At 35.2% G+C, this 18,689-nt stretch overlaps 1 protein-coding gene across 3 annotated transcripts; it reads right to left on the reverse strand.

Moving 5' to 3' along the window:
* Nucleotides 1-3,047: 3,047 nt before the first annotated feature.
* Nucleotides 3,048-17,612, reverse strand: LOC112003898 (uncharacterized). Of its 3 annotated transcripts, XM_024036122.2 has the most exons (11): nucleotides 17,428-17,604; nucleotides 16,166-16,782; nucleotides 15,052-15,229; nucleotides 14,716-14,944; nucleotides 14,038-14,177; nucleotides 12,918-13,207; nucleotides 12,481-12,693; nucleotides 11,887-12,378; nucleotides 10,141-10,815; nucleotides 3,779-4,303; nucleotides 3,048-3,413 (listed from the first exon to the last, which is right to left on the reverse strand). In XM_024036122.2, the coding sequence occupies exons 2-11, from the start codon at nucleotides 16,433-16,435 to the stop codon at nucleotides 3,189-3,191; spliced, it is 3,237 nt and encodes a 1,078-aa protein (XP_023891890.2). In that variant the 5' UTR covers nucleotides 16,436-16,782; nucleotides 17,428-17,604; the 3' UTR covers nucleotides 3,048-3,188. The 3 variants fall into 3 exon arrangements, with proteins under 3 accessions (XP_023891890.2, XP_065622637.1, XP_065622639.1); XM_065766565.1 differs by lacking the exons at nucleotides 3,048-3,413; nucleotides 3,779-4,303 and adding an exon at nucleotides 9,939-10,043 and having other exon boundaries at nucleotides 17,428-17,612; XM_065766567.1 differs by lacking the exons at nucleotides 3,048-3,413; nucleotides 3,779-4,303 and adding an exon at nucleotides 9,977-10,054 and having other exon boundaries at nucleotides 17,428-17,611.
* Between the last annotated feature and the right edge of the window lie 1,077 nt (nucleotides 17,613-18,689).

The raw sequence follows: 18,689 nt of genomic DNA on the forward strand, positions 1-18,689 counted from the left end.
ATACCTGGTATCCCTAAGGTCCCTAGTTGCAGTTTGAATGGACTTAGCAAAATGGATGGGCGGCAGGTCAAGGTCAGGTTCAGGCCAAGGTATCGGTTGAGCTGCAAGCTCAACTTCCCAATTTTCACACATACATTTTTTTAGGGTTTGAAAAAAAATATTTATTAGAGTTTTTTTTTTTTTTTTAAATTATTATTATCAAAACGACATAACTAGTCTATAATATATAATTAGCCACAGACCTACACGGTGCATGGAAATATAAATATAATGTAATGAGGTATAATATATATAATAAAAAAAATTATTTCAAGTATTGTCTTCTTTTAAAAAAGAATTCTACAAATATTTTTTATTTTTTTATCTCTACAAATATATATTTTATTATTCTAACTTCAGTTGTAGTGAATTATATTTGCTAATATATAACTAAACTTTATATGTTTCAAATTTATTATTCAAAATTTTCATCTCTTAAGAAATAAGGAAATTATCATAATAATAAAAAACTATCACAAAATTACAATATTATCTTAGTCAAAATTTAAATGAAATTAAAGGAATAAAAATTAGACTTTATAATAATTTATTACTCAAACAATTAGTAGGCATATTCAAATTCCTTTTTTTTTTTTTTAAAACTAAATATTAACCTAAACCAAAATTTAACCAAAGTTATAAAAGGAAAAGAGAAGACTTTCTTATGGAAATTAAAAATAAAAATAAAAACAAATAAAAAAAATAAAAACGAATACCAAAACACATCTTAAAAAAGCAAAGAAAAAAATATCATTAACCTTAATTAGAGTCATAAGAAATAAGAAAAATCCACCAAAAGAAAGTAGAGAGATAGAGAGAGGATACTCACAGTTTTGCATGGGAAAAATATGGATTAAATTGAGAGAATCAAATCAAATTTATACAAAATAAAATGGAAAGAATAAGAATCAAAATATAAGAAAGAGGAAGGAAGCATAACGGTAAAGTAAAGAGTAGTGGGAAGATAGAAAAACAAAAAGGAAGGAGAAAAGTTTGAAGAAGTGTAACTGTAGGTGTGAACTAATAGGGAAAAGAATAATTTAAAAAAAAAATCTACAAGTATTTTTATCTTTTATCTCTACAAATATATCATTTTATTATTCTAATTTCTGTTGTAGTGTATTATATTTGCCTAATATACAACTAAACTTTATAAGTTTCAAATTTATTATTTAAATTTCTCATCTTTTAAGGAATAAGAAAATTAACATAATAATAAAAAATCGTCACAAAATTACAATGTTATCTTAGCCAAAATTAAAATGAAACTAAAGAATAAAAAATAAACTTTATAATAATTTATTACTCAAACAATCAAACAATTAGTAGGCATATTCAAATTCCTATTTCCAAAAAAATCTAAGTATTAACCCAAACTTAAATTTAACCAAAGCTATAAAAAGGAAAGAAAAGACTTTCTAATGGGAAATTAAAAAAAAAAAAAAAATACACGCACAATACCAAAACACATATTAAAAAAGAAAATAAAAAAGAACCATCAACCTTAATTAGAGTTATAAAAATTAACAAAAATCCACCAAAAGAAATGAGAGAGAGAGAGAGAGAGAGAGAACTCACAATTTTTTGTATAAAAAATATGGATTGAATTGGGAAAATGATATCAAATTTATAGAAAATAAAATGGAGAGAAGAAGAGTCAAAACAGAAGAAAGAAGAAGAAAGTGTAATGGTAAAATGAAGAGTAGAAGGGAGATAAATAGACAAAAATGAAGGAAAAATGTTGGAAGAAGTGTAACCGTAAGTGTGACCTCATAGTGAAAAGAAGAGTTTTTTTTTTTTTGGAAGAATAGGGGGAAGAAAAGTTTAAATAGAGAAAAGAAAATATATAAAATAAGTGGATGATGTAGCTCCTAATATGACTCAACAGAAGTATAGTAACTATAAATGCTACAAATCAAATTTTAGATAACTAGACAGCTCAAAAACTAAAATCCACCCTCTAGGCTCTCTCCCCTCCATTCAGTCAATCAGTCCATTGTCTCTCTAAGGCAGACACCCACAACACAACACAGTTGTTTGTAGTTTTCAACAGCGTCATTCCCCCTCACCTATCGAACATCCCGATTCTCCTAATCACAGATTCTCCATATCCTTCGTTGTTCTTCATCTCCAGGTCTAATTTTTTTTTTTCAAATCATGCAAAATTTCTCTAGGTGTTGATTCTGCTATTGTTGAATTTGAGTTGTAGCAACTAGCAATTGTTCGGCACCAAATTTATTTATAACATTCCATTGTGATGAATGCAAAAATATGATGTGGTTGTTAGAAGTATATTAGTTTTGTTTGTGGAGATTTTGCATTTTTTTTATTATTATTTTTTTTTTTGGGGGGAATTTTACTGATATATATATATATATATATATAAATCATGCCCAAACCAAACTGACAACCACGAACCAAACCGGTCACCCCAACTCCCATTGGTCAGTTTCAACGGGCTTACAAATTTGGTTAGTTTCGATGCAGCTGTGCACAAAACCGAGGGCCTCGGTTCAGTGAGAAATTCTCCAGCGTTCATCAAAAATTCTCCACAAAATGAAGGTTGCAAAATGGGTTGTCTAAACCATTAGATGATTCACTATTGCTTCCTAGGTTCCCAACCTTCCCACCCTCAATTCAATATGGTTCGAACAACATACTGTTAGAAAGCTTGTAACACCAATTTTCTCCTAACAAGCTTGCTACTTGGTGCTATTTTAGAAACTAAAAGATGGCAACTCAGACAAGAAAGTAACAACTATAAACAATTTTTCTATATTCATGAGTCGGGATTGATCCCTCAAATCGAAACTTGTGCTATATGCTTTCCAATCATACCTCGTATCTTCTGATTTGACATTCTTTTAATTTCGATTTCACCATTGTCAATGTCTAATGAGAAACAGATATGTTCCAAAAGAAATATCAAGTGCATTAGCAAACCTACAAACTAGCACATCTAAAACCTAAGATTTACCACTTTGAGACACGAAAGGAGAGCAAAAAAATGGTAAGAAGATTGAGACTACTCTATGAATCATAAGAGTCGAATGTACAAATCTGCTGTACAGTCAAATTTACAGTGTGAGCATTGAATAAAAAAGAAACCTCGACTGCTAATGGCTAAAGCAAAATATCACCTGGCACTCTTACGACTGGTTTTTGACAATCTTAACACTTCTGTAGAAACGCTTGAGGTCTTTCATAGCCTTTTCCTCTATCTGAATCGATCGAATAGATGAGGGTGTGTCAACCTCTGGTTTGAACCAGCGGTTCAGTCCAGCAGAATCTGATGGCGAGCCCTGACCCGTAGCAACTGAAAACCCAGTCATTTTTGTCTTTGGGCTGTGGGAGAGGCTCTGCTGTTGCTTTCCCTGCTTGGAGACAAAGCAGAACAAAATCGAATAGGGTATCAGTTTTCCACAAGGAGAAAATAAAAAATAACAGCAATTTCAGGACAATACATGGGCAGCCCATAGTAGAGCTGGACAAACAGTAAATAGAAGGAATGGTTACAACAAGGCCACACACATGGGTTTAGCAATGCTTATTTTACTTCTAGTTTATTTGCTAAAAAAGTGGCTTTAAGCAAATAATAATCAAGTCCAGATAACCTCTCTATTAAACTTCTTCCAATATGTACAAAAATGGAATCATGCATGAGTGGGTGGGTTTTTTTTTTTTTTTTTTTTTTTTTTTTTTTTTTTTAGGTGGGAGGGGTACAGTTGAAGTCTCAAACCTGCTGCTGCTTCTGAATATCCCTGAGAGATGGCCGGGAAACTTGGGGAGGCGTTCCAGAAGCAGCCCAAGGAGGTGTGCTTGTTTCTCCATCTGATGGCTGTGAGGTGTGCACAGAGACCACAGGTATTGGGGTAGAAGGCAAAAATGAACTCAACAGGATTTTCCCATCACTTTTACCATCAGAAAAATGTTCCACCTGGTCTTTGCTTCTGGCTGGTTGGTTCACCTTGATTTTGCTCTGTTCATCCTGTATGTCACGAAGAGAAGTGCGTTCCTTTGAAATTTTAGCCCCACCCCATGCAGGGCCCTCGCTTTTGGGTGTAGGAGTAGGAGCAACATCTTTGGCAGTGTCATCAAGAGCACCACTCAAGAACATAGAAAGCCCTCCCTTTTTGTTCTTCTTCTTGGATGATGTTGGTAATAAATTCCTACCTTTCAGCATGACTGAACCATCATGAACACAAAAGGGGGACTCTTTGGTGGCTTGGTTAGCCATAATTCCTTTGCACTTCACATCTTCCTCCTATCAAAAATTATAGTTCAAAAAGATCAACAACTGCGCATAATATTCAAGTCATATTTATTTTATCTTTCTAACTTTTCAATGAATTGTATAAATATAACCCAAAAAAATTCCCTCCAGCATATGAGGACATAAATAATAATCATGGCTATAAACCAGTACAATTACAACTTTGACACAAATGGCAGACTGCTTCCAAGGGTTGATTTCAAATGTTCGATAAAATCAGATTTAGAGTGAAGTTAACAGAACTATTTCATAACTCATAACAAGAACATGACTAAATTATATGGTAACCATCAACCTACTGCAACCTTTCTTTTTTCGAGCTTGGGACCAGTTGTGAACAAAATATACAGCACAAACTATTTCCAACAAAGAAATTGACTTAACAAAAATCCCATAGAATATAATATAAGCCACCACAACAATGTACAAAATAATACTCACTATAGCAATACTAATCAATAAATATTGGGTTGGGTTTAAGTAATGTTACACCACTAAATATTTCTTTATTGGACGCACATTTTGACAAATTCACAATTGGATTATATTTTCTTTTTATACCCTCTAGTCTTGCAAACTTTCAAGATTATTAGATAATGGGGGACGTAAGTAGCAGCCCACTTTAAATATTTGTAACAGAAGAGGGAAAGTTGGTTCTAGTTTGGGATGTTTCAGATGATGGAGGGCTCTCTTAGGACCTTGCTTAGTCATTCTAAATTTTGAATCAATTTTTATTTTATTGTTTGTTTTTTGTTTATTTTCTGCTGGATAAGTTTTAATTAATTTGTACTAGAATAAATTCAAGTTGGTAATTTCCAGAAATCTGGAATGGGCTTTCTATGGCTGTACCAAAGTCCCATGAGTCTTATTTAATGTTGAGTCCTTTTCCTATTTTATTTTATGTTTTGATTCCTTTTCCTACTTGGTTTAGAAGTCCACCATGTCTTTTTTGGTTTATTATTAGTAATCCTAGTGATTCTAGGAATAGGTTTTTTAGAGTCCTAGTCCTTCAAGGAAGAGGATTTAACAATCGCCTATAAGAAGGCTTCACTGTGGTCAATTACACTCATAGTGAGATTGATTCTAATGAAATTCCAGCAGCCTTTTCTAAGCTTTGAGAGTGATTGCTTTCTCCTATTAGGTGTGATAGCTTAGGAAAACCTAGTGTAATTACCTAGTGTTTTATCTATCTTATTTCATGTACAAGATGAACATCAGTAGGGGATGCCATAAACTAACACACTTGATGAACAGCAAAGTTGAGATCAGGCCTAGTAAAGGTGAGATAATGCAAGGAGCCAACTAAGCTTTGATAGACATGGGGATTTCACTGTTTTAACACCAAAAAGCCATCAACTTATTCAAGATTCAATCTTTTCTTTACCCAAACCCTTAAACATCAATATTTATTCAAGAACTCTTCAAGTTTTAGAGCTGAATTCTTAAAGATCCTACATCAAATTTGTATCAAGGTCCATTCAAGCTTCCATTCTGTATCATCAGATATAAATAGCTATCTCATCTATAAAAGTTTAAATTTTAAGTTTTTTGTATTTTAACATCAAATTGACATGAAATTTGGCACACTTGTTAAAAACACAAAAAACATGTAATCCTAACAGTAGGTTTTCATAATATTAATTTAATAAAAAATTATTACGTGGTTTAATATTAATGAAAAGTTACACCAAGTGTAACTTGATCCTCTATATATATATTTATATGGTTTAGGATTGAATCTATGGGGTCCACTTCATGATGATTGCTCTTTTAATATCAGGCGAAGACACTGATTGGTTTTTGCTACAGGCAAGATTCAAACATCCCATATTCAATGACAAGAGACTATACCGGTTGAGCTACTTGGAGACCATTACACACACACTACTGCAACCTTGTACATAGGATAACCTTGCATAAGCATGGGCAAGACAATTCTGTGCAGTGTCAAAAGTTGTCGGCCAATTACCTGGGTCACACAGGTCAAGTATGCATATAAAAAAGACTAGGTAAAATTCCATTTTAAACCATTAGGGGCATAATAAATTAAACCTGTAGTTTCAAAATTACAAATTAAACCCTATAGTTTCAAAAGTTATAAATTAAACCTACGGTTTCAAAAAATAATAAATTAAACTCTCAGCCTATATTAAACCCAATACAATTATTTAAATGAGTTAAGGTTATTTGTTTTTGAAAACCTCAAGGTTTAATTTGCTACTTTTGAAACTATAAGGTTTTAATTTGTTACTTAATAAAACCTAAGGCTAAGGATATACTTTATTACTTTTGAACATACACAAACGAGTATTTTCAAGAACCATGTTTTGACTTGATTCGGCTTTCTTTGATGTGCATGCACATAAATTACCACAATGAATTTTAATATTTGGCTAGAAACTTGAATTCCTCCCAAATACTAATCAGAAAATTTTTGCGGATCCATAAGCGACCAACCAGTTAAAGACCACATACATACACACACAAATCATTAACATTCACCTGGGCCCAAATTCCTCCCAAGTAATCCTGATCAGAACTTTTGTGCACCTATAATCAACCTAAGTCCCATTTAGTAAAAAATCATATTATTGCATCCAATTACTGTTTAAAACCCAGGGAGTATTATGATGGTCATAAAGCTAACCTTATTCTTGGAAATATGAGAAAGTCCAGCATCCAAGAAATCCTTTGTAGGGTTTGAAACGACTTCAGTCCCACAAAAACTAGATGCTGTCTCAACTTGAGACATGCTCTGTTTGCTCTTTCTTCTCTGCTTTCTTGATACCTCAGCCTTTTTGTTGCCTTTTCCATCTGGTGAAACCAAAGATGACGATTTTTCCTGTGTTGTGTCAACCGGAACACCAAGCGCAGCAAGCGAGCTCTCCAGAGAAAATTTTGTTTCAAGCTTTGCAATTTGTTGGTCATCGAGATGATGCCCATCAGACTGCTTTGCTTGAAGCATCTCAATCTGCTGCAACTTTTTCCTCAAAGCTCGAACTTTTTTACAGAGTCCTTCAAGGGGACTATCTTTAGGTTGTAAAAAGGAGTCTACTCTTTGGTCCTTATCACTTTTCGAGGCGGTTTTCTTCTTTGTGTGGTTGTTGCGGGTCCTTATAATCTCGCACTCACTATCATCCTCTTCACTATTAATAATTGCAGGAAAAGTAGCTGTTGGAGTTGGGAGCCGACGGTGACTCCACGGTTCAGATGATCTCAGGTCCAAAAACTTTTCAAGGTTAGCTAAAATATCTAGCGAGGCACTTGCAATAGCATGGGTTGAGACCGTAAATATATAGTCAAGGTTCCGAATAGCAATATCCTGTGCAGGCAAAACATCTTCAATAAATACGTTATCACCAATAATTTGGTGGAAGTTATATCTTCAAAATAAAGTCTATAGAAATTCTTGATGGGAACACCATATAAAAAGCAGCAAGTGGCAATTTTCACACAATATTTAAGGTAACAGCAACATTGATCCAATATACAATAATTTAGGCCCCGTTTGGTACACCCACTCAAACACATGTTTTTAGTTTTTAAACAACATTACACATATTTCCACACTTTTTCACCCACACGAATTTCCACACATGTTTTCAGTTTTTAAGTGCATGTACCAAACACCCTCTTATTTGCAATGTATTAAATTATCTTTTGAGAATGAAGTACAGGAGGTGAAGCCCCAAAAATAATTAAATAATAACTCCAGTGGTCCTAGCAATCTGGTTAGCTGTTTCCTACAATGAGTTTAGCAAACAGAATCGCAGAATAGGCTGTCCTCCAAAAAAAAAAAAAAAATCACATACCCCCAAAAAAAAAAAAAAGTTGCTGTCCTATAATTATGCTACCCGTCAGAAGACTCTCATTGCAGAGATTTTTCTTTTCAGTTTTGAACCCACTCAATTGAGGAGCCAAGCCCGTGACTATCAAGTGCAGTAAGTTAACCATTGACAAGGTGAGCTATGGTAATATCTGACGCACCTTATTTTGATGGTGATGATACTTATCCACGAGATTTTGTCAACTGGATAAATGGGATGGAGCAATTCTTTGAGCAAGCAAATTGGGCAGATAATAAAAAGGTTAGGTATGCCAAGTTGAAGTTAAGAGGACACGCACAAAGGTTTTGGAAGAAGCTTGAATATTTCCGTTATGTGGATTATGAACCTGCCATCAGTGTGTGGGAAGATATGAAAGAAAAGCTTTGTGATGAGTATTTGTCACCATACTATCGAGCTAAGTATATACCCCAATCTCAGTGTGGTGCTTTTCAAGTTGAAGCAAATACGATGAATCCTCATTCTCATCCCATTTCATGTCCTCAATGCACTTTTGAACAATCTACCAAGGAAATATCTACCAGGGAAGTAACAGAATTAACTGTAAAGCTCATGAAAGACATTCAAGACAGGATTGCTCAACACAAGAAGACTCAATCCAATTCAATTGGGAAACCAAGGACATTAGATCACAATGAACTTCTTGCTGCCCCAATAGGAGACAACATTGATGATGATATCTTGGTCGTTGAGAATCCTCCAGCAACACCAAAGTCTAATGTTGACACAAACGTACATGCCTCAACAAGTGTTACTTTAACATGCGTGCAGGAAAATGAATCTATTGCAGAGCAGCAAGGTGAAGAGATAGCGCCTAAAGAGAGTATTACATTAGAGGGTGCACATGATGTGAAAGTTGAAGTTGTTGAATGTGTTTCTGATCAACCCTCCACAGTCCTTGAAGATCTACATCTTGGTGAAGTCGAAGAGGTTAAAGCTACAATGCTTCCTATGGTTCATAAGGTTCAAGACGAGATTATACTGATTCCACACATTGATTTTGTTATTCCAAATGAGTTTGATGTGGTGGAATTCAAGATTTTTCTTTTCCTTGTGCTCCCTAAGGTGATTCTAGATTTGAAGCAAGTGTTACTTGTTAGTATCCTAATCCTTCAACACTTTAGAACTCAAGGTCGAGTTTTCTCCAACCAGAGGAGAATGATGAGGAAAACACAAGAAGATTATTATTTAGTATTATTTATGTTTGCAAGCCCATTGTATTTTTATGTTTTAGGTCCTATTAGTTTATTGGGCTTTTAATTATTGGGCTTTTAGTATTTTAATTTAGAAGTAAGGTTATTTTTGTAATAAGGCAATTAGGGTTTCCTAGCCAATTAGAACTAGGGTTTAGTAATCCTTTATAAGCAACTTATTGTACTCTTTGAGGAGATGGCTGATATTTTTGATGAATGAAAACAATGGCCGTCTGGTCTTTCTTTGATCTGGTGCTGACTCCAGGTCTACCCTAGGTGCTGACTCCTAGTGGTTTCCCCGCTTGGTGCTGACTCCAAGCAAGACTTAGGTGCTGACTCCTAAGTCATATCCCTTTATTTTTCTATTGTTTAGTTTTTGTTCTGGTTGTCCTGCGTCATAAAACCTAAGGCTAAGGATATACTTTATTACTTTTGAACATACACAAACGAGTATTTTCAAGAACCATGTTTTGACTTGATTCGGCTTTCTTTGATGTGCATGCACATAAATTACCACAGTGAATTTTAATATTTGGCTAGAAACTTGAATTCCTCCCAAATACTCATCAGAAAATTTTTGCGGATCCATAAGCGACCAACCAGTTAAAGACCACATACATACACACACAAATCATTAACATTCACCTGGGCCCAAATTCCTCCCAAGTAATCCTGATCAGAACTTTTGTGCACCTATAATCAACCTAAGTCCCATTTAGTAAAAAATCATATTATTGCATCCAATTACTGTTTAAAACCCAGGGAGTATTATGATGGTCATAAAGCTAACCTTATTCTTGGAAATATGAGAAAGTCCAGCATCCAAGAAATCCTTTGTAGGGTTTGAAACGACTTCAGTCCCACAAAAACTAGATGCTGTCTCAACTTGAGACATGCTCTGTTTGCTCTTTCTTCTCTGCTTTCTTGATACCTCAGCCTTTTTGTTGCCTTTTCCATCTGGTGAAACCAAAGATGACGATTTTTCCTGTGTTGTGTCAACCGGAACACCAAGCGCAGCAAGCGAGCTCTCCAGAGAAAATTTTGTTTCAAGCTTTGCAATTTGTTGGTCATCGAGATGATGCCCATCAGACTGCTTTGCTTGAAGCATCTCAATCTGCTGCAACTTTTTCCTCAAAGCTCGAACTTTTTTACAGAGTCCTTCAAGGGGACTATCTTTAGGTTGTAAAAAGGAGTCTACTCTTTGGTCCTTATCACTTTTCGAGGCGGTTTTCTTCTTTGTGTGGTTGTTGCGGGTCCTTATAATCTCGCACTCACTATCATCCTCTTCACTATTAATAATTGCAGGAAAAGTAGCTGTTGGAGTTGGGAGCCGACGGTGACTCCACGGTTCAGATGATCTCAGGTCCAAAAACTTTTCAAGGTTAGCTAAAATATCTAGCGAGGCACTTGCAATAGCATGGGTTGAGACCGTAAATATATAGTCAAGGTTCCGAATAGCAATATCCTGTGCAGGCAAAACATCTTCAATAAATACGTTATCACCAATAATTTGGTGGAAGTTATATCTTCAAAATAAAGTCTATAGAAATTCTTGATGGGAACACCATATAAAAAGCAGCAAGTGGCAATTTTCACACAATATTTAAGGTAACAGCAACATTGATCCAATATACAATAATTTAGGCCCCGTTTGGTACACCCACTCAAACACATGTTTTTAGTTTTTAAACAACATTACACATATTTCCACACTTTTTCACCCACACGAATTTCCACACATGTTTTCAGTTTTTAAGTGCATGTACCAAACACCCTCTTATTTGCAATGTATTAAATTATCTTTTGAGAATGAAGTACAGGAGGTGAAGCCCCAAAAATAATTAAATAATAACTCCAGTGGTCCTAGCAATCTGGTTAGCTGTTTCCTACAATGAGTTTAGCAAACAGAATCGCAGAATAGGCTGTCCTCCAAAAAAAAAAAAAAAAACTTTCCCAGGCCTACCACATAACGAACATTACATCTAAAGCAGGTGTATCCATGTGACCAATTGATTTTATTTTTAATTTGGGTAAGTCCAATGACCAACTTGATACCAACAATTCCTTGTTTGTCCCAAAAAAAGAAAAATGACATGAAATACGGGAAATAATGAACCAAAAAAGATTGATTTATTAAAATATTTAGAACAAGAAACAGACTTCCCAAAAATTGTTTGGCCATGAGGTCTAAAGTAGCATATGGAAATGGAATTGAAAAACCTACAAAGCAATGCTTGAGATATGAGAGGAGGGATTATTGATTGTTTATGGTCACTGTAAGAAAAAACCAACAAATTGTGGACTTGGGAGCAACAAAGACAGGAATAAGACAAGTACATTTGAAGCTTATTATAACACCAGTGAGCTATATCTCAACTGGCACTTCTCCCACAATAATGGGATGGAGAGTGAAGTTGTTGGTTCAAGAGCCACTGAGCATGTGTGTAACTTACCAATAAATAATAATAATAATAAAAAATCTAATCATAACATTTATAAAATTCTACCAAATTAGGCAGTAAATAAGTGAGTATACCTCACAGTGCTTCCTCAGATCATTTGCTTCCAGTGAATCTGCAATCTCAAGCAGTTGTATAGCATTCCGTGGCTCCACTAGACACTCCGCCGCCGCTTTTTCACAAAGGCTTTTTAAGCTTGGTATGGGCCTATGCCCACAGTCATCCTTTTGTACGGTGGATAACAGATTAATGGACTCCAGATCATTAAACATAAAATCTTCATCAAACTCCCCTGGCTCGTCCCTGACATTCAGCTTGAGCTTCTGAGGATTTTCAGCCACATTGGGAGGATAGACAGGATGATACAAAGAACCAACAATCAATAAATGTGTTTCACCAACTGAAACTGAAGTAGCCCTCTTTACACCATGTAACCGAGATGCAACGGGCAGCTTATCCTTACCTTTCTTCCCATCCCACATGTAAACATCACCTGTTGCTGTAACTGCAGCAATCCAGTACTTTCCTGCAGAAATACTCACCAAATTTCTTCCACAGAGCGAATATAACTACAAAAAATGGAAAAAAAAACATAGATTACAAGAAAATAACACGTTTCACTTGGGAAGATAGGACAAAGTCATCAGAGGCACTGAGCTATCAAATAAAACCTGCTGACATCTGAGATCAGGATCTGAGGAGACCCAATAAAATATAGCACCATCATCAGTAAGAGCCACACTGTGCACCATCCCTGCAGCAACAGCTACCACATGAAGCCGTTCCATACGATGAAACTTCAAAATGGTAGTTCCACCTTTCTTCAAGTTTCTAGAGATAACTACACGTCTAGGAGTAACAAGTCGATGACCCCAAGTGTATACCTGCCCCAGATAAGTAAGGTTTGGAAAAAGTAAGAGCAGAACAGCAGAAAGGTATTTGCATAACCAACCCAAATAAATAAAAAATTACAACAATACAACAAGAAGGACCTGACACTAGTTAAAGCTGAATAGAAAAAGAAGACTGAACTCAAGCTAAGGTAGCTGGGATTAAGAGTTTTTTGAGTTAAGAAGTCTTATAACAATATAAATCTGCTAAAAGTTACCTCGCCATCAGTTCCTAAAACAACCGTGTGGTATTTTGCGGCTGCCACCCCAGAAAAAACCTTGCCTTTCAAGTATTCAACCACTCTTGGTGTGTAATTTGATGCTGAGTTAGACGTGCCATAACCAAGCTGACCCTCCCTGTTGCATCCCCATGTGAAAACTTCACCAGTCTCAGAAACTACAGCAGTATGTTTGTTTGCTGCAGCTACAGAAAAAATTTTTGACCTCAAGGAACTCACTCTGCGAGGTGTGGGTTGCGTATCCACTGAAGGGTAGCCAAGCTGACCCTCTGCACAACAATAGATGAAACAAGTCAATATTTCATCAATCAATAATAAAAGGAAACACATAAACAGCTAGAAGTAACATCTTTATCATTCTACTGTATCATTACTTTATTTTTAAAGCATGGACTGTAACAGGACACAATGCAACAATTCTTGAAAAACCAAGACACAACACAACAGGTGAAAAGAAACTAATTAAAAGAATATATATTTTTAGGTCTATTTTATATATTTTTAAGCATATTTAGCTTTTAGTAAAAAATTAACTACCATTGAAATGTTAAGAAAACTTATCTAAAATCAATTTAAAAGCTACCAACAACAGCAACTAAATGCTCTATCAATAATAGAGAAAAAAATAAATAAACAGATATATGTTTGGCTGAGAGACTTTTTAAGCAAACAAAAGTAAAAAACAAATAAACAAAAAAGAGAAAACAAAAGAGAGAACAGATTGAGAATGAGAATGAGAATGAGAATGAGAAAGAGGGTTCGAGAGTCTAAGATTGAAGCCGCCATTTTTTTTTTCAGTTTTTTTTTTTTTTCACCGCGTTGAGACTATGTCTTGTCTGTGTCTTAGTCATGAATACAGTATCCAAAATAATAATAATAATAATAAATATATATATATATATTTTTTTTTTCCTGCCAAACATTCCACTAACATGCATGTAGCCATATCTCAAGCATGTCCATGTACAACACAGGCAGGCCTCTTTCGCATTAGCTAACCAATAAGTGAGTAGATATGGATAAGTCTTTGACAATGGCACAAAATATCATCTGGTTGACAATTCTATGAAATATACAACTAAATTCCCTTATCATTTACCTCTGTTGGATCCCCAAGTGAATACTTCCCCACCCTCTGTAGCGACAACAGTGTGATGTTTAGCTGCTGCAATTGCCTTCACCCGACGGGACCCTAAACCAGAAGTCACCTGACGGGGTGTGATAACTGCAGCTTGACCACTGCAAAGAATATATTAATATCATAAGTTGCATCTGATTGACAATTCACAAAAAGCATATTAGCTGAAAGAAGGAATTTTGCAAGTGAGATCATCCATTTTCACAAATAAAAAAAATACAGGAATTCAACTTGTACTTTATCCAAAAGCACTTAAATCTGAGCACAAAGGTAAGAATGGGCTTTCACTCTGTTTGTGCCTCAGTAGCTTGTGAGTGAAAACTAAAGTTAATGGATGCAAGCACACAAATTACACCCATGATCATATTCTTTTGCTATTCCTACACAAACATGCATATGAGAATCAGAGATTATATAAATATATACCATTCTGTGCAAGGCTCAGAATTCAGTTTGACAATATGTTGAAAAAATTTAAAATTGAAAACTATGTTAATTTAGAATAACATCCAAAACTTAAACTCTCTGTTGCATGCAAAATATTTTTTGATAAGTAAAATACTGCGTCAATGACAAAATTTGGTTACATAAAAAAATTTCAAATTGAAATCATCAAAGAAAAAAAATATAATAACATACCTGTGTATGTCAAATTCAGGGTGCCCAAGGCGGCCCCCCCTTCCAAATCCCCAAGTATAGACCTCTCCTCGGGCACTGACTGCTACACTATGGAACTTTGCAGAAGAAACCAACTTGATATAAGAACCATGAAGTGAATCAACTTTACATGGTAATTTTTGTATGTGTTCATTGCCAGTTCCAAGTTGATAGTTTGCACCACTTCCCCAACTATACACCTCTGTAGCAACTGAAGACATGCATAAAATTTCAGGTTATTCCCAGTTACATCTACATTTATTTTTAGAAATAACAACATGATCCTCAGTAAGGATGTCATAATAAAGCAGGGGATACCTGAATTAAGTCCATTGCCAACCACCTGCAAGACTGGCCCAGATAGGAGATCTACAGGGGTTCGACTTTTAGAGTCCTCCAATGTAATAGAGGCACCAAATTGAAGAAGGATACTAGCCACTGCAAGATGTCCAAAATGTAGAGCCCTGTGAAGGCTACTCCATCCTGATTCTCCATCCTGATATGGTAATGTGAGGGTCATGCAAAGCGGGAGTTCAGAATTATAAAAATGAAATACTCTTTTGAGTGCAACTTGGAATCTAAAATCTAGGAGGATCTCAAATTGATTGCGATTCCAATAACAAGTGATTGCCTTTCCAACTTCCATGAGTCAAAGAAAGATATTCTGATAAATTCCCTTAGGGTTCCTCATTTATGATTAAATTGCAAATAAAGATGGTAGATAAACTAATAATACCACATATTCTCTCATCAAGCCAGCCTCCAAGATCCTGACCTTTATGCTTTCTAATTCCACGAAAAACAGATGTAAAGGACATCATCACATCAATAACTTATAAGCATGTCTCCATCCAGACAGAATAATAATGAGAAGAATTAGCAGATTGTCTCCATGAAGATATAATTAGGGAAAACATCCCTCTAATGTATCAGATTTTCAATAAAATCAACTCATCAGAAATACGAGCCAGCAATCCAATCACATAGTGAAAACAAATACCAACATTCTCTACATAATAACTTGACAGGCTATTTATTTAGGGTTAAATTGCATTAACCTCCCCTGAGATTTGGGGAAATGTAAAAAATATCATCAATAGTTTTCATAAGTGATATTCTGCCCCTTGAGATTTTGTTATATATAACAGAGACTCTACATCCGTTCATGCACTCTTACTACTTGAGTCAAAATACACATTTTTTCAAATTAATATCTCATCGAAAATAACCACAGATAGTGTTTACAAACCAAACTGTTTACATTATAAGGAGAATCAAGAAAAACAAAATAAAACTAATAATCTCAAGGGACTAAGTAACATTTCTGAAAACAGGAGGTTTCTGAAATTTCCTCATACTTCACAGGAGGTTATTGTAATTTACCCTATCATAAAACATTCAAATCAGTTAAAGGAACAGAAGAGTCACACACCCTTGCATCTGGGTCTGCACCAGCTGCAAGAAGCCTCCTAATGATGGGAACATGGTTTCTCCAAGTTGCAATATGAAGAGGCGTTAGACCAAATATGTTTCTTGAATTAATATTACCCCCATTCTTCTTAAGTATTGCCAAAGCTGAATCTACATCGGTCAATGACCCTTCTCGCACAATGAGCCACAAATCTTTAAGGGAGCCACTAGACAAAAACTTGCGTCCAGGAAAATTCTGCTTTTGTCCATGAGGCGAGACTAGCGACTCCATAAATTTAATTCTGAGGCTATCAAGCAACAAATATGTAGTCAACAGATAATCTCATAAGCCAGAGCCTACAAAGTCCTTGTGCGGTTTTAGTTCAGGCCAAATTACCAATACGGCCTTTGAATGAAGTCAATTCTGTTTAGTCCATGACACAATTGATTTTCTAATCCAAAAATCAAGAAAATATAGAAGATAAATCCATTTAGCTGAAGAATTGAATTAACAGTTTTCTAAGTCACAATTCACCATCCTTATTATAAACACAAACCAATTGGAAACAGCAATTTACAAACTCCCATCACAGTTCATGGACTGCAGAGAAGTCCCCGATAAGCAGGTAAAGCAACAAACTGCATTTTAAAAACCTTCATCAGCATAATATACCTTTTGCAGATATTCAAACATTAAAACTAAAATGAACTTTGATAACAAGAGATAAGCATTATAGTCCATAATACTCAAGGTGACATTGCTTTCTTTTACTTTTACTAGAATATAGAAGACCCAAGGAACATTTGTATCTGTATTGAAATGAAACTGAGAATAATATCAATGCAAATTGTGCAAAGAATTTAAATGTGTAATGACAGCAAACAATAAGAACACTGATAAAATCAAAATGCCAGCTTGAACACACATAACTGGTAGCAATTACAACCTAAAACCACCGATCAAGCAATAATAATTACGAAAACCCAGATCGAATATCACATGAATCTGATGAATACCCATCAAAATGAATCACACCCACCATTCAAAATTACAAATTTCGACTAAACTAATTAATTGGCTAAAGCAAACGATAACAAGAAGTATCTAAAAACGCTAGCTTCAAACCAAAGCAACAAATTTTAGAAACAAAACACATTGATAAATAGAAAGAATGACAATTAGCCAAAGAAAACATCAAAGACACAGAAGTTGAATTGTTTTGTTAGTACATCAACATTTTGACCATTCCCATTTAAAAATTAAATAATAAAAAATTACATCACCTGGGCTGAGATTAATAGCTTGAAAGAGAAAATTCAAAAGTGGTGGAAGTGTTTGTGAGTAATCTGGAAGGATATATATATATATATATATATAGATGCTGATTTCTTTCTGTAACGGAGAGTATCGAAGCAGAGAATATACCCCAAACCAAATGGCATAATACTAATAAAAATCGTAAAACAGGGTGAAACGACTTTCTTTGCTCTTCCAACAACAACAAGGTCATTTTCGGGATTTAATCTTCTTCTTTTTTTAATTTATAAATCGGTGTGCCTCCAAACTCTGAGTTGTCCTTCCGCCACGTACCAGAGTGTCTCTGATACTGACACGTGGCGACAACACTTGTCGCCTCATTATATTTTACTTCTGCTGGCACTTGCGAACTCTCCTAAAACTCCCAACCTTGAAAGTGTCGGACCTCAATCACCAATTTACCCATATACTTCTTCTTCTTTTTTTCTTTAAATTACACTAGCACGTCACCACCAAAATTGCATGTAAATTAGTTGCGCGGAGCTAGTGATAAACACACACAGGGATATTTGCAGAATAACGGTGGTGAGGGAAATAATTTAATAAGTTGACATATATTAAAAATAATACTGAAAACTAGCATCTCGAGTTTAAAAGGGTCGAGATGCGTTCTAAATATCAAGTCTCAAATACTCAAATTCCACTGGCTAATTTGGTCAGATTTTGCCAAATAGATCTCGAGTCTTATAGACTCGAGTTCTAAAAAGCAAAACTTTTTGGTACCTGAAAATGCAGAGAACCATCTGACAAAGAATAGAACAGAGGAAGAACTGAAGTGAAACGATGGAGCTCCAATCTGAAGAGGAACGATGTGCAGTGTCATCGATCTGACGAAGAACAGAGAACAGAGGAAGAACTGAAGAGGAACGATGGAGCTCCGATCTGAAGAGGAACGATGTGCAGCGTCGTCGATCTGACGAAGAATAGAGAACAGAGGAAGAACGAAGAACGTTGGAGCTTTGATCTGGTCAATTGAACGAAGAACGCTGGTTGATTGAACGCTGGAGCTCTGATCTGAAGAGGAATGATTTGCAATGTCAAAGAACGAAGAAGAACAAAGCTGGGTCAGAAGAACTTGAGGAACGATCTGCAGATGGTAAAACTCGAGTTTTTAAAACTTGAGTCTTAAAAAGTAAAAATCGACTCTTAGAAACTCGAGTTCCACGTAGATTTTTCCTCCACCTCAGTTACCACCACATGCAAATCGAGACTTAAAAACTCGAGTTTT

The sequence above is a fragment of the Quercus suber genome, unplaced genomic scaffold, assembly GCF_002906115.3.
Source record: "Quercus suber isolate HL8 unplaced genomic scaffold, Cork oak 2.0 scaffold_720, whole genome shotgun sequence".
Lineage (NCBI taxonomy): Eukaryota > Viridiplantae > Streptophyta > Magnoliopsida > Fagales > Fagaceae > Quercus > Quercus suber.